We start from the raw sequence: 15,638 nt of genomic DNA on the forward strand, positions 1-15,638 counted from the left end.
GACGGGCGTCCCACGGTCTCCATCCGGGCTCCGTCAGGCATAAGCCACTCCCGGGCCAGCGCGGCACCCAACCCCTCTCTGCGTCCCACGCGGGAGCCGGGAGGGCTGGGGGAAGGAGCTGCGCTGGAAAGTGCGAAACCTCGCGAGGGAAAGCTACGTGGGGAACCGGGGCGTCCCTCGCCGGGGCTCCAGTCGGAACCGAGCCTCTGTTGCAGCGCCTCCCACGCACCACAGAACTGAGTTGGGGAAAGTAAAAAGGATACGTGTGTACCCAGGGAGAAGCCAAGGAAACTTAGATGAACGTTTTTAAACTCTTTTATGTTTTATAGAACAAAGGTGAATATTGTATGATTTTTTTTTTCTCCTAAGCCTGCCCTCCCCTCCTGGGGACGCTGGGGTCCCTTCCTCCTCCCGGGGCCCACCCAGGGAAAGTCCTCAGCCACCCACTAGGACCCTTCTGTAGCTATGGTCCAGGCTGCGGATCACAGCAAGTATGAATCAGTCCATCTCTCATTTAGGCCCTGAGGCATCTTGAATAAACCGCAGGACCCATTTTCCTCGGCCTGTGCTGAGGCACATTGAACTAAATGTGCTGTATGCAGTTGAAGCTTTGTTTTCTGTCTTTAACGCATTTCCCATTCATCTCACACTATTTGTCCAACAAGCTGGCAAACTCTTCCCGCTAGAAATCTGCAGTTTTGTTTCTTTCTGTGTTTGGTTTTGTTTGGGGTTTTTTGGTTTTGGTTTTGGTTTTTTCTTTTTTTGCGGGGGTGAGAAATTATTTTCACCAATATTTGAGCCAAGCAAAAGCGTGGTCAACTATCAGAAAAAAACACAATCTGATACCCTAAGTAAGGTGCACCCCTAGAGTTTGCGGAAAGGTTAGGACGTGTTACTTTAAGGTAACAAGTCAAATCAATATTTGGCATTATTCATTTTGGAAATGCTTGTTGAACTATCCCAACCTAAGACCCAAACTGCAAATATGCACTAAAGACATTAAGAGCATCCCTAGGATCTTATCAGGGATCAGTACAATCTATTAAGGATTATAAAATACCGGTAAGTGGTGACGTTATAGAGTAACAGTTAAGGCCCAATGCAAACAGAAAGGGTCAGGAAAATGGGCCAGGAGCCGTGGCTCATGCCTGTAATCCCAGCAGTCTGGGAGGCTGAGGCGATGGATCACGAGTTTGAGACCAGCCTGGCCAACATGATGAAACCCCATCTCTACTAAAAATACAAAAAATTAACTGGGTGTGGTGGTGAGCTACTCTGGAAGCTGAGGCAGGATCATCGCTTGAACCCGGGGAGGCAGAGGTTGCAGTGAGCCGAGATCACGCTATTGTACTCCAGCCTGAGTAACAAGAGCAAAACCCCATATCAAAAAACAAAAAAACAAAAAAACGGGGGGGGGGGTGTCAGGAAAATGGGCTGGAGACAAAAATGCTAGAATTTAATCTCTGTTGAGAAAAGAGTGCTATAATGTTTGACAGCTAGTCTTCGTTTTTTTAGAAAAAAAGTTTAAGTCAGTGGTACTCAAACTTGAGCGTGCATCATGTTCACTGAGGGTGCTTGTTAAAAACACAGAATGCTAGGCACAAACCTCAGCATTTCTAGGTCTGAAGCAGGAGGGGATAAAAGTGATGCGAATTTGCAATTCTAACTAGTTCCCAAGAAATGCTGGTTCTATTGGTCTGGTGACCACAGTTTGAAAACCTTGGCACTGTTTATCAGGGTCCCACAGCTACCTCCCATTTCCCATGCTCAGATTCTATAAATATATTTAATAAATGAACACTTTGCACCATAATGTGGTTTCTGAGCAGACCAGCCAGCGTGTCGTCAGCTCTGATATAAATTAAAATTACATGGTTTTTTTTGTTTTTGTTTTTGTTTTAGATGGAGTTTCGCTCGTTGCCCAAGCTGGAGTGCGATGACACGATCTCGGTTCACTGCAACCTCTGCCTCCCGGGTTCAAGTGATTCTTCTGCCTCAGCCTCCCGAGTAGCAGGGATTACAGGTGCCCACCACCATGCCAGGCTAATTTTTTGTATTTTTAGTAGAGACGGGGTTTCACCATGTTGTTGGCCAGGCTGGTCTCAAACTCCTGACCTCAGGCGATCCACCCACCTCGGCCTCCAAAAGTGCTGAGATTACAGGCATGAGCCACCATGCTCAGCCTACATTCATCTTTAATCTGTCTCTTGTGAGTTTGCTTTTTTGGGGATCAGATTTCCAGGACCTGATTATCTCTGGGTGGACTAACAACATCCAGTGGAGGCCCAGTCCGTGGAGTAACAGGGGTGACTGCACCTCCAGAAGGTGGGGTTGTCACAGTTTGAGGGCCATCAAAGTAGCACCTAGGGTCACTCAAGAGGTCAGCACACTCAAGTGCCACTGTCCCCACCAGAACATCCTCAGCCAAGAGATAGGGGCAGGTCAGAGACAGAATTGCTGTGGCTCCCTCATCGTCCAAACCAGGAATGTAATTTAGATTAGGAGGTGGACCCACACAGAATTATAAAGATGTTAGGAACGGAAGCATTAGTAGAGGGAGACCAGAAGTACAACCAAGTCTCCCTTCTTCCATAGAAGCCTTTCCTATTTCAGACAACACCAAGCTCCCTATTCTGTGAACGTCCATTATACTTTCTCATTCAGCAAACGTTTGCTGAGCACCTATGTGCCAAGCACCTGTGCTGAGAGCTGTGGAGGCTGACAGGATTAAGACATGGTCCCTCCTGGGGCCAGGCGAGGTGGCTCACGCCTGCCTGTAATCCCAGCACTTTGGGAGGCTGAGGTGGGCGGATCATGAGGTCAGGAGATGGCGACCATCCTGGCTAATGCGGTGAAACCCTATCTTTACTAAAAATACAAAAAATTAGCCGGGCGTGGTGGCGGGCGCCTGTAGTCCCAGCTACTGCTACTTGGGAGGCTGAGGCAGGAGAATGGCCTGAACCCAGGAGGTGGACCTTGCAGTGAGCTGAGATCGCGCCACTGCACTCCAGCCTGGGCAACAGAACAGGACTCCGTCTCAAAAAAAAAAAAAAAAGACACAGTCCCTTCTTCCCCACAGCATCACATCCTGTGACTGTGTCTTGGTCTTACCTATTGCTCCCTTCCCTTGCAGCTGCACCCAATCAGGTAAGTCCTCACTGACTCTTCCTTGGTCTCACTCGAAACCTAGCATATCCCACACCCCACCCCAACCCCCCAAAAGCACAGTATAATTCTTTTTTTTGAGACGGAGTCTCGCTGTGTCGCCCAGGCTGCAGTGCAATTGTGCGATCTCCACTCACTGCAAGTTCCACCTCCCGGGTTCACGCCATTCTCCTGCCTCAGCCTCCCATGTAGCTGGGATTACAGGCGCCCGCCACCGTGCCCGGCTAATTTTTGTATTTTTAGTAGAGACGGGGTTTCACCGTGTTAGCCAGGGTGGTCTCGATCTCCTGACCTTGTGATCCACCCGTCTTGGCCTCCCAAAGTGCTGGGATTACAGGCGTGAGCCACTGCGCCCGGCTAATTCTTATTAGTATTTCCAAATCACAGCTAGAATCGGGTCACTCTTTTGCTCAAAATGCTTCAGCTCCCCATTACCAACTGAATAAAATCCAGACTCCTTGAAGCCTGACCCAACTGTAACACCCACTACTCTCCTTCTCACACTCCACCCTCCCCAAATTGGATGAACTCCTCTTCTGTACATGCCCCATAATGTCTCCTCACTTGGTCATGTCACCTCCATTTAGAATGTCCTTCCTGCCATCCTTAAAAGGCCAGTTCAAATACCACCTATGGCAAAGTCTACCCAACGTCTCATATCTAAAATGATTGTTCTCTGAATGCTTACAGCCTTTTACCCTCACTTATCTGAAGACATTACTATTCTCTTATATCCCCTTAGCAGCCTGTAAGTCCAAGAGCAAGATTTATCCTTGTACCCCTCTGTAGAATTCTGCACAGGGAGGATACTCAGATATTTGTGAGTGAACAAAACTCTAAGGCAGAACGGAATACTGTCCTCACCTAGGAAAGGGCTGTGCCAAGGTGCAGTAAAGGAAGAAAACTGATTTTGAAAGAACATAAACTCAGTAAGGGCAAAGATCTTCATTTTGTTCATTGATGTGTATTTAAAACAGTGCCGAGATAACAGGGGCTCAATATGTATTTGGTCAATGAAAGAAATGGATGAGGGAAGCTTTCACAGAAGGGGCTTATAAACCAAAACAGTGAAAAATAGTGTTTGGTTCAGAGGACGACACTGCAGAGAGGGGAAGAGCACGGCTTATTCGGTAAGACAGGAGGCCAGACGTGGTGGTTCACAGCTGTAATCCCAGCACTTTGGGAGGCTGAGGCAGGAGCATCACTTGAGCCTAGGAGTTCGATACCAGCCTGGGCAATATAGTGGGACCCTGTCTCTACAAAAGGTACAAAAATCAGCTGGGTGTGGTTGGTGCACACCTGTAGTCCCCACTACTCGGGAGGCTGTGATGGAAGGATCCATTGAGCCCAAGAGGTCAAGGCTGCAGTGGGCTGTGATGGCACACTCAGTCTGGGCAACAGAGACCCTGTCTCAAAAGTTTTAAAAAAATGAATGAATGAATGAATGAATGACAGGAAGCCCAATGTGGCAGCAGCATAGAGTGAAAAGAGAAAAAAATGGAAGGTGACGCAGGTTGTCAGAGTCTTGAGTTCTATACTAAAAAGACTGCTCATTATCAGTAGCTGCTGAAAGCCATTGCAAGGTTTTGAGGCAAGTCTACATCCAGTTGTGTGCAAGGACATTAACTCTGGAATCAAAACGGATGTGACTAAGAGCAGAAGACCTACTGGTTACTGAAAAGCTCAGGTGAATGGTGACTAGGACCTTAACTTTGGGAACAAGAAGGGTAGAAAAGGCAGGATAGATGAGTCACTAACATTTGGCATTTAATTCTTCCCTGTTGACTTCAATCTTTCTAACTTCATCATCCCTGTCCTTCTGACAGTCCATTTCCTGTTTTCTCCTCAGCACCTGGCAGAACAGGCTTTCAATGAAGAATGGCAGAAGCAGGTAAGAAGAGGCGAGTCCTTCCTATCCCATAAGACAGTGCCTCTGCACGCCCAGAACCACCTGGAGAGCTTGTTGAGATGCAGATTCTGATTCGGGGGCCTAGGTGGAGCCTGAGTCTGCACCATTTCACACTCCTAGAGGATGCTGCTGCTGCTGCTGCTGTTGCTGCTGCTGCCAGCTGAGAGCCCACACTTCAGGACATAGAATCCAGCTTTGACAGAGTTCTTAACTACAGAAGCAATACCACCCCACAGCCAAGTGTGCAGCTCTGAAGCAAGATGGTCTGGGTTTCCATCACCTCTGCCATCTTACTTCACTTCTCAGGCCTCCTCCCACATCTCATATGGAAAATTAGGTAAAATCATACTCACCACCCAAAACTATGAGGACTTGTTTTCATGGAAATAAATAGTGCCTAGCACACAAGTATTCAACAAGTGTCAGCAGGAGTCTAATTGCTTGATACAATTATTTCCCAGCCTCAAGGAAAACTTAACTTTATTGGAGAAGTAGGACCATATTCTGTGCTTCACTTTTCCCCACAATGCAAGGCCTAAGGCTGGTCACATTAGAATGCTCAACAATTGGGAAGTAAGAGTAACTAAGGACAGGACAGAGAGGGTATCTATAAGGCAAAGGCTTGAGGGTAAGAAAAGACTGCAGAAGAAACTTAGGAAAGAAACTCCAAAGGTTTTCCTGACGAAGCTACTACCCACCTCGCACGGTGCCGGCCCTACAAGGATTCCCTCCATGTTCAGTTTCTGTAACAAGACAATCCTATACCTTACAGCAGGGGGCCCCAACCCCTGGGTTGTGGATCAGTACTGGTCCATGGCCTGTTAGGAACCAGACCACACAGCAAGTGAGCTCTGCCTCCTGTCAGATCAGTGGCTGCATTAAATTCTCGTAGAATGAACCCTATTGTGAACTGCACATGAGAGGGATCTAGGTTGTGCGCTCCTTATGAGAATCTAATGCCTGATGATCTGAGGCGGAACGGTTTCATTCCAAAACCATCCCATCTCCCAGCACTGTCTGTGGAAAAACTGTCTTCTATGAAACCAGTCCTGGTGCCAAAAAGGTTGGGGACCTCTGCCTTACAGCAACCCAAGTTTCCCTCTATCTATTTGTTCACTCTCCCCATGGAAAACTGTAATGTCTTTAACATGTCTCCGTTGGTCCTAAGTGTTCTTATAAAATGTATTGTGTGCATGCATTTTTAATTTATGTAAATGGTGTTATATTATAGATCTCAATTTCTTATCTTTTCCCCTCAGCATTGTGTTTAAGATGGATCCAGATGGCTAGGCATATATCTAAGCCAATGCTCGTAACAGCTGCCTGGCACTCCCTGGGGTACCCACATTTCACCTACTCTTTCTACCTCCCAATAGCCATCACCCAGACTGTCTCCAGGTCCCCTGAATATTCTCACCCATGCCACATCTTGTTTTCTGTCCTAGGTTTAAGTGAAAGTGCAGGTCAGGCTGTACCATCAGTCCTTCCCTGTCATCACTCCAGGTCAGGTGCCTCTCCTCCACCTTGGCCCCAGGAGAGTGTTCTGACAGATGGAGAAAAACATCCAGTATGAACTTTTTTTTGTTTGTTTTGCTAGTAGCAAGTTTTATTCTAGGCAACTGCAAATCATCCAAGGGGATGTTCACATATGACCCCAGAGCCCACTCCCATCCCCCCAGACAGCAGTGGGGCACACATTCAACACTCCTAAGACAAGCATCTGTGTGCTTTTTCTCTACCCTCTCTGGAATAGGCAATCTCAGAATGCATTTGGAAACTGTAATCTGAACCACCTCAAGTAAGGATTGGTGTAATAGGAACAAACTCAAATAACCACTAGTACAAGGTGAACAACCTTAAGTAACAAAGTAGTTTTCTACTCTGGGAGGCTGCAGAACACAGCCAGGAGGAGGTGGGAAGAGGATAGGGCTATGCTGAGACACCATAAGTCCCAGACCACAGCCATACCATCAGCAACCTCACTGGAATCTTTCTTCTCAACAGGGGCTGCAGGGTCTACCCCTCCGACTCTTTTCCTCTTGGTCCTTTTCAGACAATTTGAGAGCACCAAGCACCACACCAGGGAACCCAGCACCGTGTCCCCTGCTCTCTGGCCTAAGTAAGCGTCAGTGGGCTAAAAGAGCCCCATTAACAATTCCCTCCTAGAGGGCAGGTCCAGTCCCCAAGTGAGGAACAACTTCTACAACTCTTAAAATGTAAAAAAAAAAAAAAAAAAAAAGCGTTGGGCTGTATTCTTTAAAAAATTAACTAAAATCTAATTCCAAAAAAGGTTCTTCAGAGTAGGGTTAAGCAGTTCATTTAAATTATTTCTTCTACTTGTTATTAAACAGAGATTACAAAACAAGAAAAAATGGAGGGTTACACTTCCCAGAACTCTTCTAGGCAGCTGCTCACCCCTATGGCCCAACTCAAACCCGTGGGAAGACATGAAATGCCAGGACGAGCCCTGGAACCAGCCACCAGTCCCTGTGGGGTCAGAACGCCAACCCCAGCCCACAAACACTGGCATGAATGAGAAAACCAGAGACCTGAAGGTGCCAAGAAACAGCAAACTTGGCAGCAGGGTAAAGAACTGGCCTGGACTCTTCTTCCACGGGGTTTCAGGACAGCCTTTGGGCTTGGCTTGGTACTGGGACAAGGGAAGGCAAATCAGAAACAACTGCCCTCAGGAAGAACTCAGTCCCTGACTGCAGTGTCTCTTTGGGGGAACCAATGCCACCCCCCTCCGCCCCCCAGACGGGCGAGGGGCTGCACCCTTAAAGCAGGCCATTGGGCCTTCCGGGCTCCAGGGCCAGCCCGCCCCGCTCCCGCTGGTGGATCTTCTGGTGCTGCAGGAGGTGCTGCTTCTGGACAAAGCTCTTCTCACACTCGGTGCAGCTGTAGGGCCGCTCACCCGTGTGGATGCGCTGGTGCCGCACCAAGTCAGATGGGTGACTGAAGCTCTTGCCACAGTAACCACAGATGAGGGAACTCCGGCTTTTCCTCCAAGGGATGTGGCCAGGCAGGGCAACCAAGCTGTTGGGTGAGAACCTCTCCTGGACATGTTGGCTGGCACTGGGCCCCTCCTGCAGGTGGCAACGTTGATGGGTCACCAGGCTCACCTTGCAGCTGAAGCTCCTCAGGCACACATCACACTGATGTCGCTTGGCCTTTTTGGTCTGCGGTTTCAGCCGTGGCCTGGGCCTAAGGCTCTCCTCTGGCTCCTCAGGTGTACAAGACTCCCACCCAGAGTGGCTGCTCAGGTGTGTGGCCAGCTGCTGCTTATAGCGGAAGGTGATCTCACACTCAGAACATTCGTAGGGGCGGGAAGTGTCCTTTTTCAGCTTCAGGCCCTGCCCACATTCCTGGCCCAGCTGTACCTGCCTATGAGATTTCTGCTTCGGGCAGCCCACAGTTCTGCTGCTGCTAGGATCTCTACCACCAACAGGCTCCTGTAGAGTCGAGTCCCCAGGACCTGTTTCCAGGAGGACAGAACTGCCCTGACCACCCCAGAGCTCAGTCTGCTCCGGGCTCAGGAAAGCCTGCTCTTCAGCAATGCATGAGAACTCTCCAGGAAGATCCGCAGGGCCTTCCTGTGTATACTGTAGCTCCTGTTTGATCATGACCCCACCTGCTGCAAAGTGGAAGAAGACCAACAAAAAAGATCACATTCTAGTACCTTTGGTTTCTTCAGGACCAAACAAACATCTGTCAATTTCAGAAGCACCCCAGGAATAAGTGAATTAGGACAACATGGAGGAGGATGACACTGGCTAGGTTCCAAGACTTGTATAAAACTATTCATGTATAGTTTTTCCAATGTTGATTGGAAATATCAATGTATTACTCTTATAAAATACTGTAAACTATAGTTCTCCAAGCTTGTCTACAAATTTATATTTAATCTCTGGGAAAAATGACAGAATACACTGTAACAACTATACTAAATTAAGAGTGTTAAAATAACACATCTGAAGGATTAAAGACAAACTAAACCTACAGCTTAAAAATTCATGTCCAGCTCTGTTCTTCCTCCATAACCTCCCAAACTACCTAGTGACAAGTGCTTTTCCTGCACTGCCTTCCCTCCTGAAGCTCTGACATGCCCACACTCAATCTCCAGCAGGTTTTGACTACCGCCTAGTATGGTACTCTATTCTGTAGGGCATGAAGAAGAGTGATTGATGTGGCCGCTAGTCTTAAAGACCCCACAGGATGGCAGGAGTTGAGGCACATGTAACAGCTGAACTAACAACAATCATAAAGGAGTCCAGAACAAGCAAAGCCAGATGAGTTTACCAAGTCAGCACCTGGCAGGTCAGCCATGGGAAAGCTCACTCTAGGCTGCAGAGGGCTATGGAAGGGAACAGAATATTCCAGAGCCACTCACCTGGGTGGGCACCACCAGGACCTTCCTCTTCCAAGTCACCCAGCATCTCTGTACCCAACTCCGCTTCTCCCTCTGTCTGGCCAAGGACCTCTGGGTGGGGAAACAGCACGGTGTGAGTCCAGGAGAGAGCAAAAGCTCACTGCACACTGATCAGCTGCCAATGACCAAGGTGACCAATGGCAGGGAGAAAATACTAAAGCTTCAACAGATTCAAAGGCTACTGCTCATGTCAGTTTCCCCTAGCAGTTTGGGACACTTATAAAATTCTGGCCAATCCTAACAACTGACTTGGCTAGCTGCTACCTCCAGTGCTCCTCCATTAGAGGGCCTGTGGCTCAGGCAGGCAGGTTACAGAGCTACCACTGCCCCTGATGGCACCACCACCCACCTCTGCCTCTCCAAGTGTGTGCAGTTTAAGTCTTGCCAATGCTTCCTTTTGGGGGATCTAATTTCATCCTTGCTAAGGCACTGCAAGGTAAGATGGACACTGGGACAGACAAGGAAACAGTCCCAGTGAGAGCATGTGACCCAACCAAGCTTACAAGGTCACTTTTCTGGCCCATTTTCTATTTTCTTTACCTCTTACTCTGCTCCAGGCACTTGACACTCCTCCATGTACCTAGGTTTTAAAAGACTTTGTCTACCAAACAAAACGCATTTATTATGTAATAGGTAACATTTTGCATATAAAGACTTATACCTATTAAGTAGCACTTCTAATCAACAAGCAAAAATCATTGAGACCACAATGACCAGCTATAACTCTGGCCAAACACCAAGAAAATGCTTTTGGTCAGCCTGTGCTGCCTGCCTCATCCAAAGTAACATAGGGTTGTCAAATCATCTTTTTTCTTTTCTTTTAAGCAAAGGAGATTTCACTATGTTGCCCAGGCTGGTTTCAAACTCCTAGCCTCAAGCTATCCTCCCACCTGGGCTTCCCAGTGTTGGGATTACAGATGTGAGCTACCATACCCATCTCAAACAGTCTTAAATATTAAAAACAGCATGGGAGGCCACGTGCGGAGGCTCACGCCTGTAATCCCTTTGGGAGGCCGATGCAGGTGGATCACTTAAGCCCAAGAGTTCAAGACCAACCTGGGCAATATAGTAAGACCCACGTATCTAAATAAAATTTAAAAATTAGCCAGGCGCAGTGGCGTGTGCCTGTAATCCCAGCTACTTGGAAAACTGAGGTGGGAGAATCATTTCAGCCCAAGCTGTCAAGGCTGCAGTGAACCGACATCATACCACTGCACTCCAGCCTAGGTGAGAGTCTCAAAAAAAAAAAAAAAAAAGATAAAACAGGCCTGGCACAGTGGCTTACACCTGTAATACCAGCCAAGGCGGGCTGATCACAAGGTCAGGAGTTCAAGAGCAGCCTGGCCAACACGGTAAAACCCTGTTTCTACTAAAAATACAAAAATTAACTGGGCATGGTGGTGGGCACCTGTAATCTCAGCTACTTGGGAGGCTGAAGCAGGAGAATCACTTGAACCCGGGAGGCAGTGAACCAAGATCGCGCCACTGCACTCCAGCCTGGGCAACAGAGCTAGACTCTATCTCAAAAAAAAAAAAAAAAAAAGATAAAACAAAACAAATCAAAAAACAACATGAGGAACCCTAGCCATATCACACTGTAGGGTATATGACATTTTATTTATTAGAAAATACTATCAAGAACAGACCATGTGACCACAGAAAAGAAACACGAAAGGCACAACGCCGAGAGCTTTCCAAAAGTCTCTGTAAATGGGAGGACCTAGAGACTTGCATTTCTCCACCCGTGCAAGCCAACAGAGGACCCACAGCCACAAGAGCCACAGGTGTAGTCTGAATTACAAGCTACCGGCCAGGAATTGTAGTATGTCTGAGACAGAATTCTAGGGAGAAAACTGCTACTCACTCAGAGAGACCAGTGTCTCATAGTTACTCTCCATCACATTTCTGTAGAGCTCCTTCTGCCAGTCCTCCAGATTCTCCCATTCCTGCTCGGTGAAACAGACGCCATCATTCTCCAGTGACCTGGACACCTGGAATCACCAATGGCACACCGTGAGTGCCTCTACTCACAGCTATGACAGAAAAGCCAGCAACTGAGGTGCTTACATATTAAAGGGCTGGCTCCCCCTTCTCTTCTAACTTTTAATCCTCAATGAGACTACCTTGGGGGCCTCCCCCTTGCTGCCCGGGGGCAGCCGCAGGATCCAGAAGTTCCTGTTGCGCAGCAGGTTCTCCACGTTCTCCAGCCGCCTCTGCAGCAGCCCGTACTCCTGCAGCAGGGTCCCCAGCACGGCCCACTTGCCCTCTAGCTGGTTCCCAAACTCCACGGCCATCTTCTCACAGTCAGCCAGCTTCTTCTCAGCTGTCCCCGTGCGTCCCTCCAGGCTCTGTAGCCGGGCAGCCTGGGACTCCATCTTCTTCTCCACAGCCTGAATAGCAGCCACCACCGTCCAGAGTGAGATCTCGGTGGTCTGAAAGTAGGAGCTTTTCTCTGTTGCTTGTGAAGGAAGTGTGGAAGAAGTTAAAGGTGTGGAGCGTCGTTTTCTCCTGTGCTGAAAGATCAAAGACACAGAGTCAGAAAATGTCACTTCCAAACATCAAGTAAAGAAAGCAATGTTCAAGTCTATCAGTGCTTAGAGTTACCTAGTTTCTTTTAATTTAAAAAAAAAATAAAAATAAAAAAGCACATCTGGGCCGGGCGTGGTGGCTCTCGCCTGTAATCCCAGCACTTTGGGAGGCCGAGGCGGGTGGATCACGAGGTCAGCAGATGGAGACCATCCTCGCTAACATGGTGAAACCCCATCTCTACTAAAAACACAAAAAAATTAGCCGGGCGTTGTGGCGGGCACCTGTAGTCCCAGCTACTCAGGAGACTGAGGCAGGAGAATGGCATGAGCCCGGGAGGCAGAGTTTGCAGTGCACCGAGATCACGCCACTGCACTCCAGCCTGGATGATAGAGCGAGACCCCGTCTCAAAAAAAAAAAAAAAAAAAAACATGTCTTTTATTGATACTAAAAATTATATGTAGATATTGCATTAATAATGTTGGGAAATGCTGAAGAATAGAAAGAAAATATTACACAAAATATTCTCACACAGAAATAAGCTGTTAGGGCTGGCCGCAGTGGCTCACAACTGTAATCCCAACACTTCGGGAGGCCAAGGCAGCTGAATCACTTTAGCTCAGGAGTTTGACACCAGCCTGGCCAACAAGGCAAACCCTGTCTCTAAGAAAAAGTTCAAAAAATTAGCCGGGCATAGGCCAGGAGCAGGCCGGGCGCGGTGGCTCACGACTGTAATCCCAGCACTTTGGGAGGCCGAGGCAGGCAGATCACAAGGTCAGGAGATCAAGATCATCCCGGCTAACAAGGTGAAACCTTGTCTCTACTAAAAATACAAAAAATTAGCCGGGCGTGGTGGCAGGCACCTATAGTCCCAGCTACTTGGGAGGCTGAGGCATGAGAATGGCATGAACCCAGGAGGCAGAGCTTGCAGCTTGCAGTGAGCTGACATCGTGCCACTGCACTCCAGCCTGGGCAACAGAGCAAGACTCCGTCTCAAAAAAAAAAAAAAAATTAGCCGGGCATGGTGATGCATGCCTGTAGTCCCAGGTACTTGGGGCACTGAGGTGGGAGGATGGCTTGAGCCCAGGAGGTTGAGGCTACAGTGAGCCAAGATCGTGCCACCATACTCCAGCCTGAGTAACAGAGTGAGACCCTGTCTCAAAACAGGAAGGAAAGAAGGGAGGGAGAGAGAAAGGGAGGGAAGGAAGCTGTTTGAATTTTGGTGTATTTCCTGTAGGCTTTTTTTCATCTTTTATTTTTTTCAACAAAAGTGAAATTACAGTGTGCATGTTTTGTTACCTATGTTTTACGCTTAGCATATTCTCTGAGACTCCTGTATCAGTGTTCATTTTAAACCTATTTTTATTTAACGTTTTGGACTATATGATAAAAGATGTCATTTACATCTTATCTTGCCTCCACATCCCTGCCAGACTTCATAGTTGATCATGTCACCCCTGTTTGAAAACTTTCAATGGTTCCCCACAAGAAAGACAAAATTCCTTAGCAGGACCTACGAGATCTAATCCATTCATCTTTGCACTCTAGCAGCTGGGATGGTGAATAAATCCTTAAAAAATATTTACTGAAATGATGTGACTAAGTCTACTGACATTTTCCCTATAATTTTCACTTTAATGAGCTGTCTCTGACAGTAGGAAAATCGCTGTCGTAGAAGCTAAAATTACTGAAATCAACATTCGGGAAGTCTTCCCCAAGCTGTCCCTCTACTGTCTCCCTGCACGTTCGCTTCAGTCCTAACTCCCTCTGCAAACTTCATGTTCTTTCATGGCTGCTTTTCAAACCACAGTGAGGCCACCAAGACACGGAGAGGAAGTATCTCGGAAAGAACTGCTGGGGCCAGGGGCCGTGGTCCAGAGAACATGGGACAAAAGGAAACTGACTGGTGCAGAACTGAACATTTAAGTTTGGCCATGACCTACTCTAGTTACTCAAGTCAGTTAATTCATCATGGAACACATGAGACAAAAGCTTAAATACATCCTCCCGCAAAAGATTAAAAGAAAAGTTCAAGGTAAAAACAACTACAAGTGAAACAAAACAAAATATTAAACTAGATATATACATGCCATCATGTTTGTTTTGCTTCTACTTTAAGTCTATGAGTCTCCTCTTTCTGTGGCCCAGCATTCTGTGCTTAGTAGCACGTTTTCCAGACAGGAACATAGGTGAGAATCTGTGCAAAGGAATACGCCTCCTCCTCTTCCACATAGTAAGAGGTTGAAAAGAATGATTAAACTAAGTTTCTTCTTGTCTTCTGTTTTGAATTATCTAACATGATGGGAACAATTCACATGTTCACGAACCAGTGAATGGATGAAAAAATTGTGATCCATCCAATGTCATGGGTTGAACTGTGTCTCCTCAAAATAATATAGTAAAGCCCCAATCCTCAGCACCTCAGGATGTGATCTTACTTGGAAATAAGATATTTCCAAGGGTAATCAGGTTAAAATGAGGTCATTAGGATGGGCCTTAATCCAATGACTGATGTCCCTAAAACAGAGGACCTTTAGACACAGAGAGACACACACACAGGGAGAAGATGTCTACTATGGTTTGTCCTCACCAAAACCCATGCTGAAATTTTATTCCCAATGTGGCAATGTTGGGAGGTGAAGTCTCGTGGGAGGTGTTTGGATCATGAGGGCACATCCCTCATAAATAAATTAATGCGCTCCCACAGGGGTGAGTTGTCATTGGCAGGGATGGATTAGTTCCCACTAGAGTGGGTTGTTGAACAGTCTGACTTCTTCGGTCTCTCCCTTGCCTCCTCTGTCACCATGTGTTCTCTACACACACCTGCTGCCCTTCCACTTTCTGCCACGAGTTTAAGCAGCTTGAGGCCCAGCTGCCCAGTCTTGAACCTTCCAGCCACCAGAATTATGAGCCAACTAAACCTCTTTTCTTCACGAATTACCTAACTTCATGTATTCTGTTACACCAATACATAATGGGCCATGTCAAGATTAAGGCAGAGACTGGAGTTATGCTGCCACAAACCAAGAAAACACATGGCACCACCAGAAGCCAGGAGAGAAACACAAACCTCTTAAGGAACCAACCCTGCAAACATCTTGATTTCAGACTCCTAACCTCCAGAACTGTGAGACAATACATTTCTGTTATTTAAGCTTCCCAGTTTGTTATACCAGCCCTAGGAAACAAATACACTATATAAGACACTTCATTATATACCGTATTAGATATTTAGTGTATTTTTCCTATATAGCTTAGTACACTACTAAGCCTGCTACTTAGTAGTAGACTACCACTTCGACTACTAAGTCTACTACCATGTAATAAAAAGGAACCAAAATCACTGACATGTGTTACAACATGCTAAGTGATGGGAATCAGACACAGGTCAGGCATGGTGGCTCATACCTACAATCCCAACACTTTGGGAGGCTAAGGTAGATCACTTGAGCCCAGGAGTTCGAGATCAGCCTGGGCAACAAAGTGAGACCCCACCTCCACAAATTTTTTAAAATGACCAGGCGTGGTGGCATGTGCCTGTACTCCCAGCTACTTGGGAGGCTGAGGATGGGAGGATCACTTGAGCCCTGGAGTTCAAGGTTGCAGTGA

General features: G+C 47.2%; 2 protein-coding genes across 2 annotated transcripts in view; one reads left to right on the top strand and one right to left on the bottom strand.

The window, feature by feature from the left end:
* The window catches only part of LOC105546367 (zinc finger protein 777-like), a 374,731-nt gene that overhangs the window by 206,311 nt on the left and 152,782 nt on the right, over window positions 1–15,638 (top strand). The gene's annotated exons all lie outside the window — the stretch shown is intronic.
* The window catches only part of ZNF212 (zinc finger protein 212), a 16,194-nt gene continuing 7,205 nt past the window's right edge, over window positions 6,650–15,638 (bottom strand). The window contains exons 2-5 of the mRNA XM_011989544.1: window positions 11,627–12,016; window positions 11,368–11,494; window positions 9,465–9,554; window positions 6,650–8,708 (exon numbers count right to left, since the gene is read on the bottom strand). Of these exons, the coding sequence (XP_011844934.1) occupies window positions 7,852–8,708; window positions 9,465–9,554; window positions 11,368–11,494; window positions 11,627–12,016 (1,464 nt within the window). The 3' untranslated portion in view covers window positions 6,650–7,851. The remainder of the gene's footprint in view (window positions 8,709–9,464; window positions 9,555–11,367; window positions 11,495–11,626; window positions 12,017–15,638) is intronic.

This window comes from Mandrillus leucophaeus, unplaced genomic scaffold (genome assembly GCF_000951045.1).
Source record: "Mandrillus leucophaeus isolate KB7577 unplaced genomic scaffold, Mleu.le_1.0 Scaffold357, whole genome shotgun sequence".
NCBI classification, from domain to species: Eukaryota; Metazoa; Chordata; class Mammalia; order Primates; family Cercopithecidae; genus Mandrillus; species Mandrillus leucophaeus.